The 20,528-nt window shown below is 35.8% G+C and overlaps 1 protein-coding gene across 4 annotated transcripts in view; it reads right to left on the bottom strand.

Annotated features, from left to right (window-relative positions):
* IL31RA (interleukin 31 receptor A) overlaps nt 1-20,528 on the bottom strand; it is a 37,994-nt gene that overhangs the window by 7,740 nt on the left and 9,726 nt on the right. For all 4 annotated transcript variants that reach the window (XM_048931730.1, XM_048931727.1, XM_048931728.1 and 1 more), the window contains exons 3-13: nt 19,440-19,736; nt 17,979-18,099; nt 14,341-14,525; nt 12,905-13,056; nt 11,438-11,603; nt 9,655-9,737; nt 8,681-8,897; nt 7,176-7,358; nt 4,375-4,476; nt 3,169-3,315; nt 783-923 (exon numbers count right to left, since the gene is read on the bottom strand). In XM_048931730.1, coding sequence (XP_048787687.1) covers nt 783-923; nt 3,169-3,315; nt 4,375-4,476; nt 7,176-7,358; nt 8,681-8,897; nt 9,655-9,737; nt 11,438-11,603; nt 12,905-13,056; nt 14,341-14,525; nt 17,979-18,099; nt 19,440-19,736 — 1,794 coding nt within the window. The remainder of the gene's footprint in view (nt 1-782; nt 924-3,168; nt 3,316-4,374; nt 4,477-7,175; nt 7,359-8,680; nt 8,898-9,654; nt 9,738-11,437; nt 11,604-12,904; nt 13,057-14,340; nt 14,526-17,978; nt 18,100-19,439; nt 19,737-20,528) is intronic.

The following is a 20,528-nucleotide window of genomic DNA, read 5'->3' as shown; positions in this document are numbered from 1 at the left end:
TGGGTTTTAAATATGCTTAAAATACAGTTATTCTACTGACTGAAACATACTATACAGATTTCTGAGCTAGCTTCCAAGTACCTACCAGAGGCAGGTACAGACAGCAACAGAGATCAGAATTCAGCACAGCCTAACCTATCTTGTATGGGAGTGGCAAAGTAGCAGAATAATTTAGCAGGCAGAAAATAAAATTAGCTTCACATCTCATACCCTGTTCAAAGGCAACTAATGTACTTTCTTCATATTTCAGTTCACACGTACATGCATATACGTATTTCACTGTGACTATATGCAACTATATATATGTATACACACATGCATGTGTGGAAAACATTCCTCCAGAAGCAGAAGAGAGAAAGCATCTGATTTTCTGCTTGCAATCATCTTATTAATCCCCACAGTAAAAAAGTTACTCAGTGCATAGTCATTCTAAACCTAGTATCTTGGATGGAAATATCTACTTTCTGATCAGCTGTAAGACATTCTATCCCATAACTGATGGCATAGAAATAACATGTTGATCCCACAAAAAATTATAGCATTCCACAGTTTTATTGACAGCAAAAAGAAAAACCCATGGCTTTTTGACTTGTCTCAAAGTTTAAGTCTGTAAAGATTTCCAGTGAAATCAAGTTAAATTCAGCTCATGTCAATCATTTTTACTTGCTTTAATATCCATTTAAAAAGTTACTCTAACAAACATCTAAACAAAAAGAATCCTACATTTATTACCCCCAAAACTGCTTTCAAAATAGCAGTGACTAACCTGGAAAACTACTTACTGAATTTTAAAGTCTTGAATGTTTTTGGCTCTCCACTGGTTCCCCCAGCTCTGTTGCTTGCCATGATATAGACCGTGTATTGCGTATTAGCCTGTAAAGACTTCAGCGTGTATTGTAGCACATCGGAGTTCACTGTTTCATCTTTTAAGGAAAATACTTATGTCAGTAAACACACAAAAAAGCAGTTTTTTCCATTTCCATAAGCTCTGGAATCCAGGCTAAGGAATTAAAACTTTAAAACATCTGCTAAAATTTGTGCTTCTGCAGCTCATAAAATTTGACTGTATTTCTAACAACGCAGCTAGACACCAATCATCCAAAAGAATGCAATCTACTGGCCCTGGATGCCACCTCCCATAAAATCAGAGGAAATTAGCAAATTTTCCGTTGTCAGTTACTGGAATTAATATGGGTATGTTTTACTTTAGAAGTATTTTAGACAGGGCACATATCCTAACATTTTATGTCTACGAACTGATAAAGAATACATTCATAACATGGAATTAAAACATTTTCTGGTGAATTTAGTCTTTGCCAGTACATTGTTACTCAGTCAAATTAAGAACCACTGGGGTAACAGATATGTTGCAATATATCCTGAGAATAAACAAAGTACATTTCCCCTAAATGAAGATGGGGAAAATGAAGTCCTGGAGTTAAAAAGCCATAAGTGAGATCACCTTGGCACATACTCAGAGTTCTATTTTCAGATGTGACAAACAAATGTGACAACAGAAAAGCCTAAAAGAAACAACATTATAGCCAGGTTTTGCCTTTCAAAATTAGCTTACATGAGCTGCTATTTAAATCTGTTTTTTTTAAGAAGCTAATCTGAATCCTTAGAATAGACAAGGTCTGTTTCACATGAGAAGCTTTCCAGTGCCTTACACATTATGCTTTGGTTATGGCTGCACGTGGGAGAATGACCCCACACAAAACATTCAGTAACTAATATGGCATAACTCATTCAGAAATTAACATGGCAAGAATAATTGTACACTGAAGGCTCAATCTGACAGAAACTGTCACAGCTCCTTTCTAATTTACAAACTGTCTAAAATGCTTGTGCCTTGGCTCTGAACTGGTTAACCAGAAGCAAGTGAAGACATGCCAAGATTTATTAGTTTGAGGTTATTTAAAAAAATATTATGTTAGGTATCTGCTAACAGCAATGTCTGAAGCAAAGAAGGAAAAGAACTGTTTCTAAAATATTGAGCGATACAACAGTACTCTTAATAAACCAAGCAGGAAGAAGAAAATTAGGTCACATAAACACTTCTCATAAAAGATTTTACAGAAATTATTGGTATAAGTCTCAAACAGAATTATATTGAAAACTTGCATGGATACTACTCGTGATACGTGAAACCAAGAATATAATCAAAAAGTTATGCTGGCAGCCTACGTAGCAGGAAAGCTGTATCAACCACAGAACATTAAGCACATTTGAAGAAATTAATCTAAAAAAATATGTCTAAAGAAAAATTTTCTTGGCAGCTTATTTTAGCTCTGTGACTATCATTTACTATTTTGCTTTTATTATAAAAATAGTTCTAATAAAAAAATTCCACCATACTGTTCCAGAAGGGATCCTTCCAAGGACATGTATGGAACTTACAAACTCACTGAAATCTCATGAACTTTAAGTGCATGAATTTGCACAGGATCTATGCCTCATTAATGTATTCCATCTGCACTTTATCTCCTCTACCAGTTGTTGTGATTTCTTTAACTGGCTTCAAATATGTCATCACAGACATTTAAAATGAAGAAAGACTAGTACTTATGCAAGAGTGGAAAACTACAAGTATACAAGTATACAGCAAAATAATAGTTTCTGATTTGCCATAACCTTGCAAAAATTTCATTTATTTATTTTTTATTTACATTATGGAGAACAAGCTGCAAAAACTCTTTAACATATGAGCTGCTATCCATCCTGCTCTCCGAAAGAGAAAAGGAATGATAATGCTACCACACTCTGACCAAATTAACGCTGAGATCCATCATATTTGCATACGATGGACCCTCAATGAAGCACAAAGGACAAAGTGGATAACACAACTGGCTGCATCACCAAGGGTAGTACATTAGCAGTAAAAAAAAATTTTTTTAATTATTAACATCAAGCAGTGCTGTACAAAATAAGTTCAAAACCAATAAAGAAACAGAACAAGACTACACATGCAGTACTAAAGCCAGGAATGTTCACTAGCATACTTATTTGTTTCAGTTAAATCTAAAAATAGTGAGCTTTATGTAAGCCATATTAAATATCAGTATTTTCAGACACATTTATGACATACAAGAACAAAGTTTGCTATTAACTACAGAGAGCAGATTGTCATAACCCAGTCAAAAGCTGTGACGTTTGATGTATACTTACTCAATTCTTTTCCACCTTCAGGTTTATAAAATATTGTGTAGTTGTTGATAAAGCCATTTCTTTTATCTTTTGAAATCTCATTCCATTTTACTGTAACTTCATTTTTGCCTGGGAAACCCGTATCAGCCACAGGGCCTTCTGATGGCTCTGCATCAGAACATTGTAAATTAGAAAAAGAAGTGAGTTAGTCTACCTGTCAACATTATCCACATGCTATTTCACTCATACCCATAACACGACCTAATGTAAATGTCTTACGAGTGCTCTGATACAGCCCCTAACTTTTCCCACTCTTCCCAATGTTTACTTCTGATAATATATCTCCATGTCTATTTTGATCTTTGCACATTTCTTAGCCTTACTGCATCCATATATCTCAAGACCGCTAACAGGCTCTGTCCTCACAACATCGTAGAGAGGTAGCTCACAACTCTGAAGAAAAGTGCTCACTGTGCTTCAATTTTTACAAAACTAATGTCTGCCAACATTCAATGCTATCACAGCATTCAAATCACAGTTGTGCTAATAAGTGTTACTCCATCACACAGCACTCTTTTATCTTTTTTTAGTAATTAATGTTTAATCCTGCACTGTACAATGTGTGCATGCACACTTATGTAGGTCTATATCCACAAACAAGAGAAAATTTTCTCCAGAAATCTTTAAATTATCGGTAAACTACACTCTTACAGCTGGCTGTATAAATCACCATATTCACATTAAACTTCTACTAATAAAAAAAATCTTCACACACACACACAGTTTCATCTGTGTTTCTATTTAGCTACAAATGTCATTGCTTACCTTTCTTTTATATGCAGGACATCACATACACTATTACAATATAAAACCTAACAATAAGCATGATTTTCAAACTATTATTTTAATCTGTGAGAAGAATGTCTCATTCACAAGCACAAGTAGCACAGTCATTTGCATCACTGAAACAAAGCCAAAATATATATCTAAATGCAGCTGCAACATTTAAGAGAAACCCACAACTGTTCCATGTTTGTAGCTGTACTCTTTCCATGTACTCTGTATACAGTGCATACAATTTACAATGAATTAGTGGATTCATGCAGCACTGTACTATTTTCCTCATCATCCACTTCTCTCCTTCAGTAACACCAGTACCAAATTTCACAAATAAAATACACCCTAAGAGAGAGACTACTTTTCACATTATTGGTTTTAAATACATACTTTTCTCTTGAATATAAGTTTGTATGGAATATGGAGCTGCTACTTTATTTCCATCAATGGGATACACTGACATGTTGTAGCATACAAATGATTTAAAGCTTTCTGTAAAGAAAAAAAAGGAATATTTGCATAGATATAACATGCACATAACGCACATAACACACAACTAAAGGAGACTCAATCATGGTGTCTTCCTAGGTGGATAGTAAATGCATATATACAGTTTTGCAAGTACAGAATATATTCATTATTTCAAGTATTCCTTATAACATTTAACAGAAAGAATTCTATTTTGTAAGATTAGCAGCATTCTGAATCATTTTTCACAGGAAATAGATTGAACAAGTAATTATTCTTCAGCTTTATATGGTTTCCATATATGAAGCCACTTACTCATCCCTAATAGTTTGAGATTTTTGGCAGAAATTTTTATTTTCACATCATCATTATAAAATGATCATTTCAGGAACATTTTCAATTTCATAAGTTAGGTTTGCTGCTCTGCAGAAGAGCTTTGTTTTTTGAGCCCCAGCTCATAACTGCACATTGATCATCCAGTTGTGCTGACTGTAGATTTACCTCTATGCATCCTGACTCACAGCACAACCGTACAAACGAAATCTCTGCACTGGATTTTTATAGTCTTCAAAACATAGTTCAAGTCTCAGGAAATTATGTTATGCCAAGTAATCAGCAGGATGCACCTCTCTACTTAAAATAACTCATCAACTCAGAGAGGACTCATTTGTGGTTTTATGAGAAGCTTAGGGGTTTCCTGTGCCACTCCTCAAACTCAGTGAGTATGATTCTACAGACAAACCCATATATCAGCTTTCCACTGCTTTTTCAGTCTCTTACACTTATCACAGCCCAACACAAATGAGGATGGCCCACATGTTATCTGTAAAAGAATTCCACAAATAAGAGAATTAGGCTTGAACAGACAAATTACACTACTTTTCTAGTGTAACTTGTCTCAAGGTAACCACGATGTCCCAGTTATGCTAAGGAGGAAGACGCTTTGTTAATTAAGAACACCTGTAAGTTCAATTTATTCCTTACAGTAATTTGTAGAATAGCACAATTTTCAGCATAAGTGTCAAGAGTAAAGAGTCAAGTCAATTTGTTCTAAATGTGTACTGCTCTTGAACTTTATTTTGAGGAGACCGTTGTTTAATTTGTTTTACTATAGCTTAGCTTCATATATAGAAACACTATATACAGCAGTGTCATCTGTGCCAGTAAGACACATTTCAGAAGCAAGGTACGCATTCATTAACAAACTAGGTGTTCCTTTTTACTTTAGAAAAATGAAGTGTACTTCCTTCCTGAAGACTTCAGGAATTCTTCTTGCTAGATGTAGAACTCAGAAGGATCCTTACATGAACAAAAGCAACTTTCAAGTTTATTAAATTTAAGTTCACTAGTGGAGAACTAAAGAAATAAGAATCCAAGTCACATTCAAGATATATCATGTACTAATTCAAACATTTTTACAATTGCTCCTGTGTTTGTAAAATAAAAACAAAGGAAAGATGCCTGTCATTACCTACAGACAGCACACAGTAACACACTCACTCTGATATTAACATTCACGGTTTGCCACAGTTTTGTCAGTACATCATAAGGCCACTGAAGCCTCTGATGAATACCTTAGGTCATAATACAAAGGTGATTATAAGATACTTAAGACAGCATATGGGAGCTGTTAGGCCACAGCCTGAACCAGTGATTGAACACCTGGTGAAGGAACACAGCCAGCCCTGAGAGCACAAGTGGAAGCAATTCACCTGTACGACTAGAAGGGGTGGATCTTGGCTCCATCCCTCCTCTCATTTAAGGGATGGCAGCTGCAATGGAAGTATCTCTATTTGCAGATTGCCTCCTCTGGAGAACTTTGTGAGCTCTAATCCTAAGAAATGAGTAAGCAATAACTTATTTATTTAACTTATTTTTAACTTTATTTTAAACTTTCTTTTAACTTATTTTATTAATAACTTATTTATTACTGGATTGTCACTGCTACCTTTCTTAGGTTTGAAGCTGCCACTTATCCTTACAAAGAGGTTGACCAATCACTCCACTTGTTTATTTTGAAGTAAAATTCTCTTTGAAATTCTTTTGCTCTCTAAAACACATGAAAACACTGTCTTTTCCCATCTCTGAATTCAGTATTTTTGCTCTAGATTATTCTGCTAGATCTACTGTGCATCTGTCACAGGCCAGAAGACAGTGAAAACATGGCATCTGTAGCCTAATTTATACAGGAACAAAGACAATCTTGTGTCAAAATTTGAGGGATAAAATTACTGTTGAACAACATGCAGCAATTTCAGTAAAGCATAAAATAAGGCTGTTATTATTTTGTCTGTGTAAATCTGCAAGAAATCAAATCCTTCAATACTGGATTGCTATCTTTCAAATATCAGTGTTCCTATGCTTTATGTGCCTAATGTGATACGTCTTGAAGTACAGAAGTCTGGTTCAGGATCAAGAGTGAAACTCTCAGAGGCAATATGAAAGCAGATGACCAATTCCTGTTAACTTATTTAAAAGCCAATGAAAGTTAGATGTTCTGTTCTTTCACTTTTTTTTTCAAGCACACGTTAACACATACGTGAGAGGGATTCACTTGACAAAAAGCAGAACAATAACGTTAACTTCAAAATAGCTGCTTGCAAATTCAACCTCATTGTTCTTTCTTGTCTTCATCCAAATAAATACATGTAAGTATCTATACGTACATAGAAGCATACATATTTGTGTCCATTATTACAGCTGTAACTTGTAAATGAACGTACTTTTGTTAGGTTTCCACTTTGTAGAATTTGATATATACTGCCATGACCTACTAAAAGGATCTGTCTCCATTTCCTCATACCACTCAACTACATACTCGGTTACTTCTGGTTTAGAGACTGTCCATTCCACAATCACTTCTTCCTCTGTTGTAAAGGTTCTCACTGCTTCAATCATTTGAGAAGCTAAAAATGTAACAGAATGTCATCAATTCTATCTTTCTAGAAACTCTTTGCACAAGAACAATTCAGTCACAGCAATCTGAGATCACTTAGCCAAGGTTAAGAAAAACTGACTTTACAACTACATGCACATATATCAAAAATACCTTAAAATGAAGCATATAAGAACTATAACATTGAAAAAGAGGGAGGGACCAAAAAAATAATCAAGACAGGACGTAAAGAAATTTACACAGAATCAAAGAGCCCTTCTCTAATAGGATCTAAATTTCACAGCTTATTGATTACAGTTAGTGCAGATAAGCAAGTTTTCGTTGGGGAATCAAATGGCAATAGGAAAACAAGTAAAAGAAAGTCAGCAGGACTGGTAAGTGACAGTGAAGCAAAAGCAGACTATCAGCCTGTAGAAAAAAATTAATGGAAATCTGACTGAAAACTTAAGTGAGGACAGCAGAAGGGGAAAAAAAAGACCTGGCAATACAAAGTTAAAATATGAGTATATAGAAAGAAGAAACACAGCATGGAAAAAACAGAAATGTTTACTGAAGGATATGGAAGTGGACAGAGGAGTAGTCAGCAATCTCCAGGACATGATGACAACATGTCTGCATATCCAATTTTTCTGATTAGACTGGAATTTAATTGTGCAATTCCAGAGAAGCACTTCTACAAATGATGTAGGAGAAGTGATTCACCAGTGGGCCAACTGCAACCTTTCTCCCAGACCACAAGTAGTTTGCAGGATATTGCAATACAAGGCTAACAAAGATACCTGATTAAGCATAAGAGCTCAAGAACAATGTGCATGGAAGTGCGCAGAATGAGGTGTATATAAAACAAGCATGTTTCTCTCTCCACTGCTGTTAAGGACTTCTATTAAAATGGGAATAACATCATACATGGTGCAGTAATGCCCTGAGGTAACCAATTCTATGGTCTAGGAGATGGTGAGGTATAATTTGATGATGCTGTAAACGTAGTTGGGAGATTCAGGATTTGAACAAAAATAAAGTAACGCAACAGAAATAATAATGCATCAGAAAATGCTGGTATTTTAACAATGATACGTTAAAACAAAAGTCCCAACAATAATCTTCTGCACAAGAAACATGGTACCTGACAGCAAAATACAACAAAAGAAACGCTACTGTTCCAGTAAAAATTAAGAGACTATGTAGTCTTACATATAATATGGCTCTACATATGGTTCAAAGACACAAGTCCTTAGCACGATTTTGCTTCCACTACAATAGAACTTATGCAGATTTCAAGAATATCATTTGCTTGTAATGAGAAAAATATATTGCAGTATTAAAAAATCTTACATTTTTCATCAGTGGATGGAATCCTCAAAATAGCTGCAGGAGAATTTCCAGCAGAATTATAGGCAGTAAGAGATATTATATATGCCTCTTCATTTAAAAATAAAGTAATTTTCTTATCAGAAGTGAAGTTTGTCATTTGAAGTGCAGCATTATTTTCTGGAAAATACTGTATTTTGTAGCCTAGAATTCTCCCATGGGGTGGCAAGTTGCTTAACAGCTATTAAAAGAATGTATTAGTAAATTTTTCACAGTGTTATCTTTATAATCAAAATTATATTCTCATTAAAGAATATAGAATCTCTATAAATAAAAAATACCCATGTTAAAAAACTATGGCAAAGGGTAGTTAGGGGGATGTTATTAGAATGCAAATATATGCTAGCTCACAAGCAGTTCATCATCTTGCTTCTCAATACAGGTTTCTTAGAACATCTCACTACTTCAAAACAGCATCTCTAGAAACAATTAGCATGTTTTATTACCAGAAAGATACTGATAATTTTTCCTTTGACATATTTTATAGTGATATTTTGCTCTAAGAAGATACATTAGGAAATCACAAAAGAGAGTAGTTCTTAAAAACATCTATCAAAAGTTATCTTACAAAACTGTACCTGAAATCACCAGAAAATCCAATAATTACACTGCAGCATTAGAGAAAACTACAACATAAACCCAGCCATTTGTTTCAGTAATTTCATTACATAAATATTTAGTTTTACTAAAAGACTATTGAATTTAAATGTGAATTTAAACACAGCATTAGTAAACTGCATTATTTAATGTCAGTTGCAAGGATTTTCAATCAGATTTTCTAGTGATCTGAACACAACGAAAACCTCTTTTTCTGCATTTACAACAAAGCTCTATTAATCTACCCCTCACTAAATCAAAGCCTTTCCACTTCTACTTTGGTTCAGGTAGGGTGTTGTTGTTCGTTTGTTTTTCTGATGGCAACAAAAGAGTGCATTTACCTTCCACATAAGATACACGGATCTGTTTCCAGATGGGGTTGAAGACTCAATTACTCTCCACAAATCCACTTTTTCTGAAGGAGCTATTAAAAAACAACAACAAAATTCCTGAAATCTGTTGTTATAACTGGTCAAAGGGATGCCTCATACCATATGACATTGTGCTCAGCAAAAAAATCTAGAGAGGAAACAAAGGAGCGGATGCTCAGAATGATGGCATCTGTCCTCACTCACGTTGAGTACAGTGCACAGGTTTCAGCACCATGATATAAGACAAAGCTATCAGACAATCTCCAAGGAAGGACCACAGAGAAGGAGAAGGGTCTAGAGGAGAAGATGTATGAGGAGCAGCTGAGGCCTCAGGGTTTGTTCAGCCCATAGAAGAAGAGCTATGGGGAGGCTTCATAGCAGCTGCAGCTCCTCAGAGGGTGCAGAGCACAGCACTGAGCTCTGCTTTCTGGAGACAGTGACAGGAAAAGCGTAGAGCTGCATCAAGGGAGGATCAGGTTTGGTGTTAAGAAAAGGTTCTTCAGCAGAGGGAGGTGAGGCCCTGGAACGGAGTCCTCAGGGCAGTGGTCATGGTCCTAAGCTGCTGGAAAATGCTCTGAGATGTAGGAATTGGGTGGTCCTGGTTAACCTAGCACACATTAAAGGATGCTTGAGGGGCCCCATGTTGTCATCTTCATGGTCATCACTGCTGTTTGCCAGTTTGAGACCAACCTCTGGACGTTGCTCAGTCCCTCCCCACCCCCTGCATCCCTTCTCCACTGCCAGCTCAGAACAGACCTTCAAAACAGACTGGTGATCAATCTTTTCCTATCTCTCTTTAACTCTCATTCTTTCTCCATTTTCTCTTTTCACTTTTTTTCTCTTACAAAATTATTAGGTAACTGCGAGAATTGGTTTGGCTTCTTAAAACTCGTACCTCTTACAAAATTGCTGAGTCATAAAGCTGTTAAGTAATTGTGAGATTTATCTCAGTTCCTTAAGTTAGCCGCATGGCTTAAGATAGATTCTAAGTGTTAGAGTGACAATATTATATGGGGGATAATTGTAATATGTCAATTCTCATTAAAACTGATGATTGTGCACCTCTGTATATTGTTTTATCTTGACCTAACTGGTAGTATTTGTGAGTCTGCTCACTTTCTCCCGCGCTCATGCACAGGAAGTGACATCTTTGTGGGTTCCTTGCCAACTCAGGATATTGTAAGATTCTATGTTTTCATGATTCCCAAGTAACTGTTATGCATTATGAGCCCTGCTGTCCTGGAAGATGGGAAGTTGTGAATGATCTCTCTGTGTTGTTTTGCTTGCTTTGCTAAAACTTTGGCTTTACCTAGTAAACTGTCTTAATGTCAACCCTCGAGCTGCCTTGCTCTTACCTTTCCAATTCTCTCCCTCTCTCTGATTCAGGGTAAGTGAGCAATCAGCTGTGTGGTGCAGGGTTAACTCTGCCTACCAGGGTTAAACCACAACATGTTCTACAGCTGGCAATTTATTTTTTCTACTTATTAGTTATTTTATTCTATGTAACCATTAAATTTACATTTCTTCTAAATCTACATTTCTACAAAATACATTTCTTCTACTTTCATTCTTTCTACTTTCCTCTTCTGTATTTATTTAAAATGCACATTAGTACTGGTTAAATAACAGAATTATAAATTCAATAGATTGATTAGCTGAAAATAATTTTGCATTATTAACTCACAATGCTCCAAAGTATACCCTCAAGAAAAACAAACGAACAAAAAAAGAAAACACTATATAGTTGGCCTACCTTTCTCTTCTGTACTTGCTATTTCCTCTTTACACCAGTCACTCCAGAGTTTTGATTCAACACTAATACACCGAATGGCAACCAAATACTCTGTGGAGTCCCACAGACCTGTGAGATTATGTGTTGATATCTCTTCTCCAGAAGCCACCATAACAGTGTCAATTTCCTGAAATTGATGCATAAACAAAAATGGTTAGCTATAAAATTGGATGCAGACACATGACCTGGCTTTAAAATACTCATGATGAAGTTTTGACCTTTTGCACATCTCCTGCAAAACTCAAAATCACTTGGTTTTTATTTCAATTTTTGTGTAGTATCTTCATTCTTCCCATAAAACTCTGGTTCCTGAAAAACTTTAGCCTAAAGTAGATCAGAATTGACTGACATGTGACTTGAATCACGTGCAGCTCCCAAGAAGTTCTAGGGCAGCTGTGCTAGAACTTGAGATGGTGCTGGGTAGCTGTAGTTCCTAACAACTAGGAAGCAACTGAGTATTGCTAGAGCTAAATATCACCATAATAGCCTGGATACAGCTGGAAACATCCTTTATGAGGCAATGATCACCTGAACATACTGAACAGATCTTTTAAATAAACTTTCTAATATACACCATAAACTAAAACCATTCTGTCCATCAGTTCATTCAGGAAATTATATCCTAAGACCAACAGCTAAGATGCTAATTAAAAAACATGTTAGCGTCAGGAGCTTCTTTCAAGCTCCAAGAACTTCTATTAGTTACACTGATGATTTTTTCTATTCTTTGCCAGTATTGAACATACAATGTGTAAAAAAAAAGATAAGAAGCAATTGGAAATGATGATAAAATCTTGTTATTTTAGTGGAGGATAATTAGGTGTTCAGTTCATTGTTTTATTGTATAGGACAAATTTTCCTTTTGGTCAATATATATTTTGATACATACTGTACTTCTGATATTTCTGTGAAAGGCAAAGGAATGGCCTGTTACACACAACTAGTCAAGATGTCAGTTTTGCTTTGTATTCTGGTAATGAAAACAACATTTACTTCCAACCACAGTAGATGAATCAGATTAAGATGAACTAATTTATAGATTAATTTTCAAGCATACCAAAGTACAGATTTTGCAAGACAGAAAATAAGTAGGTTATTTTTCTGAGTCTGTCTTTCTGACACTTGAATGAAGGACGGCTGTAGGGAAAAACAATATTATTTAGACTTTGTCTTATTTCAGATGGCTTATTTCATGCTTCTCGGTATGAAAGTGATGATTCCATTCACAATCTTACTGTTTTCCATTCCAAATTTAATAAGGTTTTAGACAGGCTGCTTTTTTTTTTTTAGCTCATTAAAACACATGTTTTTTTACACATTGTACGTACACATTTCCAATTGCTTCTTATCTTTTTTATAGTCAGCCTTTTATAGCATTATGAAATTAGTTACAGAGCCCACATTCACAAGAGAACAAGAGCAGCTTACCGATGAGTTCGAATACAAGTTTCTGTATCGAATCTGGCATTTTACATCCAGTAAGCGTGTACTTTTCTCAGGTATCTTCCAGGTTACTGTAAGCAACTGCTTTATACCAGCATATTTTTTTAATGAAAGTATTTCAGGAGGTTGAAATCTCTCTAAAATGGAGAAACAAAAGAAAAAGCGTATATAAATATTAGAACTGGTCTATGTGTTTTCCAAGAAGTTTAACTACTATCCCAATTACATACAGTCCAGCAGAGAATTCATATGATGGTGCATTTTATAGACATAACTCTATATATGGGAAATTTATAAGAGATTGTACGTGTAATTGAAGCTAACAAAATCACTCTCAAACAGATGTACAGGTTTCTCCCACCTGTATCAGTGCTGAAGATACCAGAATCTCTTCTCACAGACAACAGCAGGGAAAAGAAAAGAACTGGTGCTCAGTTGCTAAGGTCAATTTCTAAATGCACATGGGGAAATAATTCTGTCACAAAGGATTTCAGGGCAAGAGCAATGTGAAGAAGACAATGACAAAATGACAGATAAACACAACAGAGAGATGACTGATACATAGGATGTGGAAAGCAACATGGACCCACAGCAAATCTGAACACAAGGCATAAAGGCACACAAGGCTGGAGAGCTGATGAAGTGCTGCATCAAAAATACACAAATAAAAGAATTACAGTAGTTTCCTCTGAAACAGCACTGTTAAGCCTCTTGAGTTCTTAACTCTAGGACTGGCTCTTCTTCACATTTCTTTACCACAGCTAAAACCTGTACCTCACATAACTTCCTGTGTGCTACGTGTGGTACAAGCAGCTGTTTCACGCCTGAAAATCACTGAGGAGCTGATATTCCAGGTATTCTGTATTATGAATACAAATTGCTAAAATTTGCTGTCTTTTCCTAACAGTTCAAAGAATTTTACATAGAAAGACAATCAGTTAAAACATATGGGGAGATTCACTTGACTAAACAGGAAGCATCCAAATTTTCAGAAAATTAAAAGGAATTAAGCATTTTATTAAACACTGGATGTCATTCATTTCAGACACTTTGCAATCTCACAGTTTAATCCTTTAGATAGTCAAGTGTGGAGTCAGGACTTGGATTCAGTGATCCAGTTGGGTCTCTTCCAACTTTAGATATTCTACTGTTCTACGAATTTTAACTACCAATTGAAATGAGTTGCTCATTCAAAAGAAAACCAATACAAAACTAACTGAAATCTAAAGAATTATTTCAAAACTTTATAATGGAAATATTTTTTTTCGTAGAGTTTTATTCTACTAAAACTAACTTACTTTACACAGTTTGTTCCAGGATTCTCTAAGCTGTATTTACAGAGAAAGAAAAATAAATGGGGAAGATGCCATTAGTTCAACATATATTTCGGTTTTGTTTTTATTTAACTCTTTTTTAATTACCTATTTCTTCCATATTTATAGGAACACAATCCGATGAGGCTTCACCCAAAACATTTTCAGCTTTCACTTGAAAACAAAGATTATCACCAAATGGAATATTTGGGTAATGAAATGAACATGACTCAGTTTTGCTTCGGCAGACAGAGATCTTCATCTCCTGCATAATTGGACCTTGTACACTCACACTAAAAATTGAAAAACAGGAGAAATAACAGGAGTTATACACCAGAAGATTTTCTTATAATAACCCTCACTGACTGTTAGGTTAGGATTTAATTATTACTTCTATGTTTTCAAAGTTGCACAATTTCTTTACCCAGGAAAACTTCCTTAGGTGATACATTTGTGCAAGAAATACTGTTTCATAACTGCACTGTTTCTGCACTCACTCTATGAAAACAAGAAATAAGGCATATGAATAACCCACAGAGATTAAATTAGTAAGACAACTTTCAAGGAGTAGCAACAAAAAGTAAAAATTACTTAATTCGCATGTTATTATTATTTTAGGTAAGAATCAAAGCAGTGAAATAACCAAGCAAGTCCACTTAAGAGCTTTTATAAAAATATGTATGCAGATACAGCTCAAAACACATCCCACATTGCAAAGTTACGAGATAACCACACCTTTTCAACACAGTGTAAAGAAAAGCCAAATTGTACCACTGCCAATTTCAAAGAAGGTAACTGAAATTTGACACATTTTCCTGATTTTTCAGCATGTGCTTTCAAGTAAGTGGAACAGGATGTAAGGCTAACAAAAATTGCTTCATTTTACCTAGCAACACAGAAATTCTACAAATGAAAATTTATAAATGAGAGCTGTATTAAAGACTTCATATTATGCCCCAGTTATGCACATCCTTGGTGTAACTCAAAAAACAGTCTCAGATAGGTGTTTAATGAATAGTTTTAAGACAGCGTAAGCTTGCAGCGCTGTAAAAGGAACCACAGACTGGTTTATGTTGGAAAGGACTTTTAAGATCATCTAGTTCCAACACTCCTGCTACAGGCAGGGACACCTCTCTCTAGATAAGGTTGGTTAAAGCCCCATCCAGCCTGGCCTTGAATGCTTCCAGGGAGGGAGCATTCACAACCTCACTGGGCAATCTCTTCCTGTGTCTTACCACCCTCTCAGTAAAGAATTTCCTCCTAATATTTAGTCTAAATCTACACTCTTCCAGTTTAAAACCATTTCTCCTTGTCCTGTCACTACATGCCCTTATAAAAAGTCTCTCCTCAGCTTTCCTGTAGGCTGCCTTCAGGTACTGGAAGGCCACAATAAGGTCCACCCAGAGCCTTCTATTCTCCAGGCCGAAAAGCCCCACAACTCTCAGCCTGTCCTCATAGGGGAGATGCTCCAGACTTCTGATCATTATGGACCTCCTCTGCACCTGCTCCACCAGCTCCATGCCCTTCTTGTGCTCAGGGCCCCAGAACTGGATGTAGTATTCCAGGTGGGGAGAAGTAGTAGTATTCCACGAGAGCAGAGCAGAGGGGCAGAATCACCTCTTTTGACCTGTTGGACACACTTCTATAGCTGCAACCCAGGATATGGCTCATGTTGAATCTTCCATCAACCAACACTCCCAAAACCTTCTCCTCAAAGCTGTTCTTAAGCCATTTCCCACCCAGCCTATATCTGCTTGGAAAGGAAGCAATCCTCCTCTCCATAACAGGAATAACTGTTTCCATCCATAGATGTCTGCTCCCTTGTACAAGTGCTTTGTAGTCATATGGAAGACCCATAAAAAATCAGTAGTTAGATTTTACAAGAAATAGTCCTGCAATTCAATTCATTACGTGGATAAAGAAGAATATGTGCAGATACAGGAAGGAACAGTACCGATATTTTCCTTCAATAGCTGTCATCAGTTTTTGGTTTTACATAATCAGCTAAGTGACCAAACATAGTAACACCAAAAGCAGTAATAAATTTGGAAGTAGTAAACCAGAAATAAAGGTGAAAGACTTAAATGCCAAGCCTAAAATGAAATAAAGTTACAGACTTTTTCCTCTCTTATCACTTAATTAAAAAGGTATACATGTTTGCATAACTTACTAAAAGAACACAACTCACATGAAGTATAAACTCCTTCCAATTGTCAAGAAAATTTCAGAAAATTACTCATACCAGCATACTATCTAAAGGTTTGACTAAACACAAACAGAAACAAGCAGTATTATTCTAAAAAACAGACTAACAAGTATGTTTGAGATGAAATCTGCTGGCACATTCAAAACTGCATCTGAGATCTGCCTTGAAACAACACTGACTTCATGTTGTCACAGTAATTTGTGAAAAAGTAACCTTTTAAACAATACTTAACTGAAATTGAATGAAGCAAATACTTACGCTCTTATAATGGGGTCATAAAAACATAAAAAAGATTGCTGGAACAAAGGAGGTTCCACATAAATATGAGAAAAACCTTCTTCATGGTGAGGGCAACAGGACACTGGAGCAGGCTGCCCAGAGAGGTTGCGGGGTCTCCTTCTCTGGAGACATTCAGAACCCACCTGGATGCATTCCTGTGTGACCTGATCCAGGTGCTCCTGCTCCAGCAGGGGGATTGGACTGGATGATCTTTCAAAGTCCCCTCCCATCCCTGTGATTCTGTGATATTTGTAAATGCAAATCCCTGTGTGTAAGCAATCCAAGAAGGACAACTCTTCCTTCAATCATTAAAACATTATGACTTCAAAGACTCCCAGATTAAACTGTCAAATGGCTCATCATCACATTGGCACAGTTCTGCTTTTTTTTTTCTTCCTTCTCCCCAGCACTTTCCCTTGAAATTACAAATTTATCACTAGAAAAGATAAACAGTTATCAATTGTACATATTTTTTTAATGCTCAGGATACCTTTACAACATAGTAATTGTCATTTTAACATGCCAAGTCTGCAATAGATGCTGCTAGATACCAACCATATTTTGGTAAGCAAACGAGTAAATTATGCAAATTTTCAGCATCTATACAACAATTCAGATGAAAGGCTTGGCTTGTAATAACTGCATTGCACAAAATGCTGCCAGTAAGAAGAGAACCTTGAAAACTGCTGTTTAGTAAGCCTTAAAATATCTCTAAGTGTAACACATGATTACAAACAACTGTACTTGCTATCACTAGACAAAATTAGAGGCAAAAATAGAGAATTCAATGGTTTTAACAAGGAAATTGTTTAAAGCGGAGAAAGGACACACTTTCTTTCCTCACCCAAAATGAGGATAGCTAAAAGCACAAAGAATTTCCATTCTACTTCACCAGTGGGATACCCTAAAAGCTGATGTTTGTACTTAGGCTTACTCAACTTTTCTCTAATTAGTAATGTTACCTTGAGGAAACAAATGAATTTAAGTTCTGACGTAAACATTTCTACGTCTACTGAGTATTAGGTTGAAAATGCTCATTACTTACACACAGAGAACCAAAACGGTATCAGGTAGTAAGTTTTTTCAACCATTACCAACTCAAAATTAATTGCATTAAGAAATGCTTCTGAACTACATGATGTTTCTATGCTTCTCAGTTTACTTTAAACAAAAGTCAGGAAATGGGGGGGTGGGAAGAATGATGACACACGACTAGTGGTCTCACCCCGGCACTCCAGTTCCTGGTACATTCTATACTTACATTTTTCTGTAAAGAGTATAACTTGTTGCAAGATTTGTTTCTCTTCCTGAAGTCCAGTTACAGGTAAGCTTAATATCAACATCGTAAATGCAGGAAATATTTCTTGGTATGCCTGGTGGAACTACAGTGACAAAGGAAAAAAATTTCTCATATATTATATTATATTATATTATTTTAACATAAAACTTAAAATGTTGGTAGGCAGGCTGATTACACTAAACCACTACATGACTTGCATAGAACTTAATTTAAGAATTTCTTATTGCCCTCAAAACCCTTCACAAAACCAAAACCATTCTCCTTCCCAACTAAAGCCAGGCAATTTGCCCCAGCTACTTCTCAGAAGTACATAATTAAGTGGGTCTGAAAGAATTTTTCTACTAACGCATTACAGAAACTTACATCAAATGAATATGCACTTCAGCCTGAACCTCTAAGTATAACCTCTGCAAAACACCTACAGCTAAATGCCAGTCCAGTTAGCAACAGAAAAACAAAGAAACAATTTAAAAGTTCACAAAAAGAGGGCATCCTCTGAAAGACACAGTTCCACTTAGTTCCTTCCCATTACCACATATCCAATCAAAACTGCTGATATGAAAAGTCCTCATGACCTCAGAAAGTTAACTTCCCAAGAAATGTATGAATACAACTCTGAAAAGATCCCTCTAATTCCAGACTCCCACTCTTCCAAGCAAGATAGCACAAAGGAATGCAATCTTTATAGTCTGAAGCCATTCATTAAAAAAAAATGCAACACCCTCTTGATATCTGTGTTGAAGCTAGTCTTCTTCAGTCAACAGAAGAAATGGGAGTGAAGACAAAGATCTCCAATAAATTAGCTGAAAAGAGAGTTCTATGAACTCTATAAGAAGCTCTCGCTCTGAAATAATACATCTCTATTCTATTTAACATAGCTCTTCAAAAGATATCCCTTTTGCTAACGTGCTTAAGATACACTCAACTTTGAAAACAGGCAATACTTTCTGCTGTTCTTTATTCCAGAAATTTACTTCTCTGCATTTATTCTTTACTAGAAAAGGATCTCCATGCAGATGTTAGCATAGCCTGGACTTAACCTGTTCAATAAATTAGAAAAAACAGTATTTAATTTACCCTTCAGTCTTCTCCAGATGAGACTATAATGCTTTAGGAGCACTAGATTAGAAAGTAAAACATCCCCAGAGAAATCTAAAGTTGGCTAAGCTAGATATGAGAAACAAAAGAGAAAGCTTGCATTGATTTAACTGGCCAAACACTGGGTCAGAGAGGTTATGGACTTGCATGAATAAGGTTTGCCAAAAATTTCATGCTTTAGTTTAGAAAAAAAAAAGGAGATATTGAAGATAAGTGACTTGCAATGCCACAAGGAGGGCAGGGGAGGGGAGGGGAGTTGTTTTAAAGATATTTCTTGAAGTTATTCAAAAATGTTAAAATCAGTTGCCCCATATTTCTACTTACATCCAGATTTAACTTCAGTGTGAACCAGAAGTTGTTCCTTCCCTAAGTACTTAATGAAGCACTTCACATGTGCTTTGTTGTGAGTGAAATTATTGATAGTTATACTAGATACAGTCTCATTGACGATATTATAGTTTTCCTGAGCAATTAATTCACGATTCAATTTCCAGATGATGTGGCTTGCATTCCTGTGAGGTGTGTAGTGTTTTCCAAGAACACAGAATAGTTTCAGGGTGGATCCTCTTTCAATTTCAGGAGAAGAAGGAAAAATGTCAGCATCTCTAGTAGAGTTCTCATCTGAAAACAAAATTAAAGTTATCATATAACCTAGTCTCTTAAAAGAATGAGAAAATATAGTACTTACTTTGTTATCGAAGTATATGCCCAGAGATCATTTCATTGTCTTTTTTTTAAATATAGTTCAAATAAAATGCTCAGATGGCACCTATGTGATATATATTAATATAGGTATTGTGCAAGAATGGTTTTCTATATCTTTACCGTTGAGAATGTATAGCAACTGTTAGTGACTATATTGAAAAGCATTTTTGCAGCTGAGAATTTGCTCTGTCAAACTGTGTCATTTCGTGTTCTGTATCTGCTGTAGTTTCCATGGAAATAAGTAGGAGGCACTACTTTTGGAGCAACCTACAAAATACTGATGAAAAATAAAAGCCTGTGGTTTTCCATTCAGGTCTGCTTCTTAACCACTTCAGACCCAGCCATACAACATTCACTGCAATTTCAATAGTTACTGGTGCAAGCTTAAACTGACTATGGAACTGCCACACTTCTAAAACATAAATTAATTAATTTAAAAAAAACTCCAAAACATTCACACATTGTTACTGTTATTGTGACTTTTAAGATCAGGGATAATGTTATTATTCAGAAATTCATGTAATGATTACTAACATTTGACGTAAACTAGATCTAAAAGAGCAGACATTAACTGTTCCTTGGATGCTCATGTATTACAAAGTTAGTAATTTGGCCTACAGCAGATCACCAAAGCTAAATCTTGACAACCCAACAAGAACTGAACCATGATACAACTTCCGGATGCAGTGTCCTCCATCATCCTGCGCA

Source organism: Lagopus muta, chromosome Z (assembly GCF_023343835.1).
Source record: "Lagopus muta isolate bLagMut1 chromosome Z, bLagMut1 primary, whole genome shotgun sequence".
Lineage (NCBI taxonomy): Eukaryota > Metazoa > Chordata > Aves > Galliformes > Phasianidae > Lagopus > Lagopus muta.
This window is presented reverse-complemented; position numbering and strand designations above follow the sequence as displayed.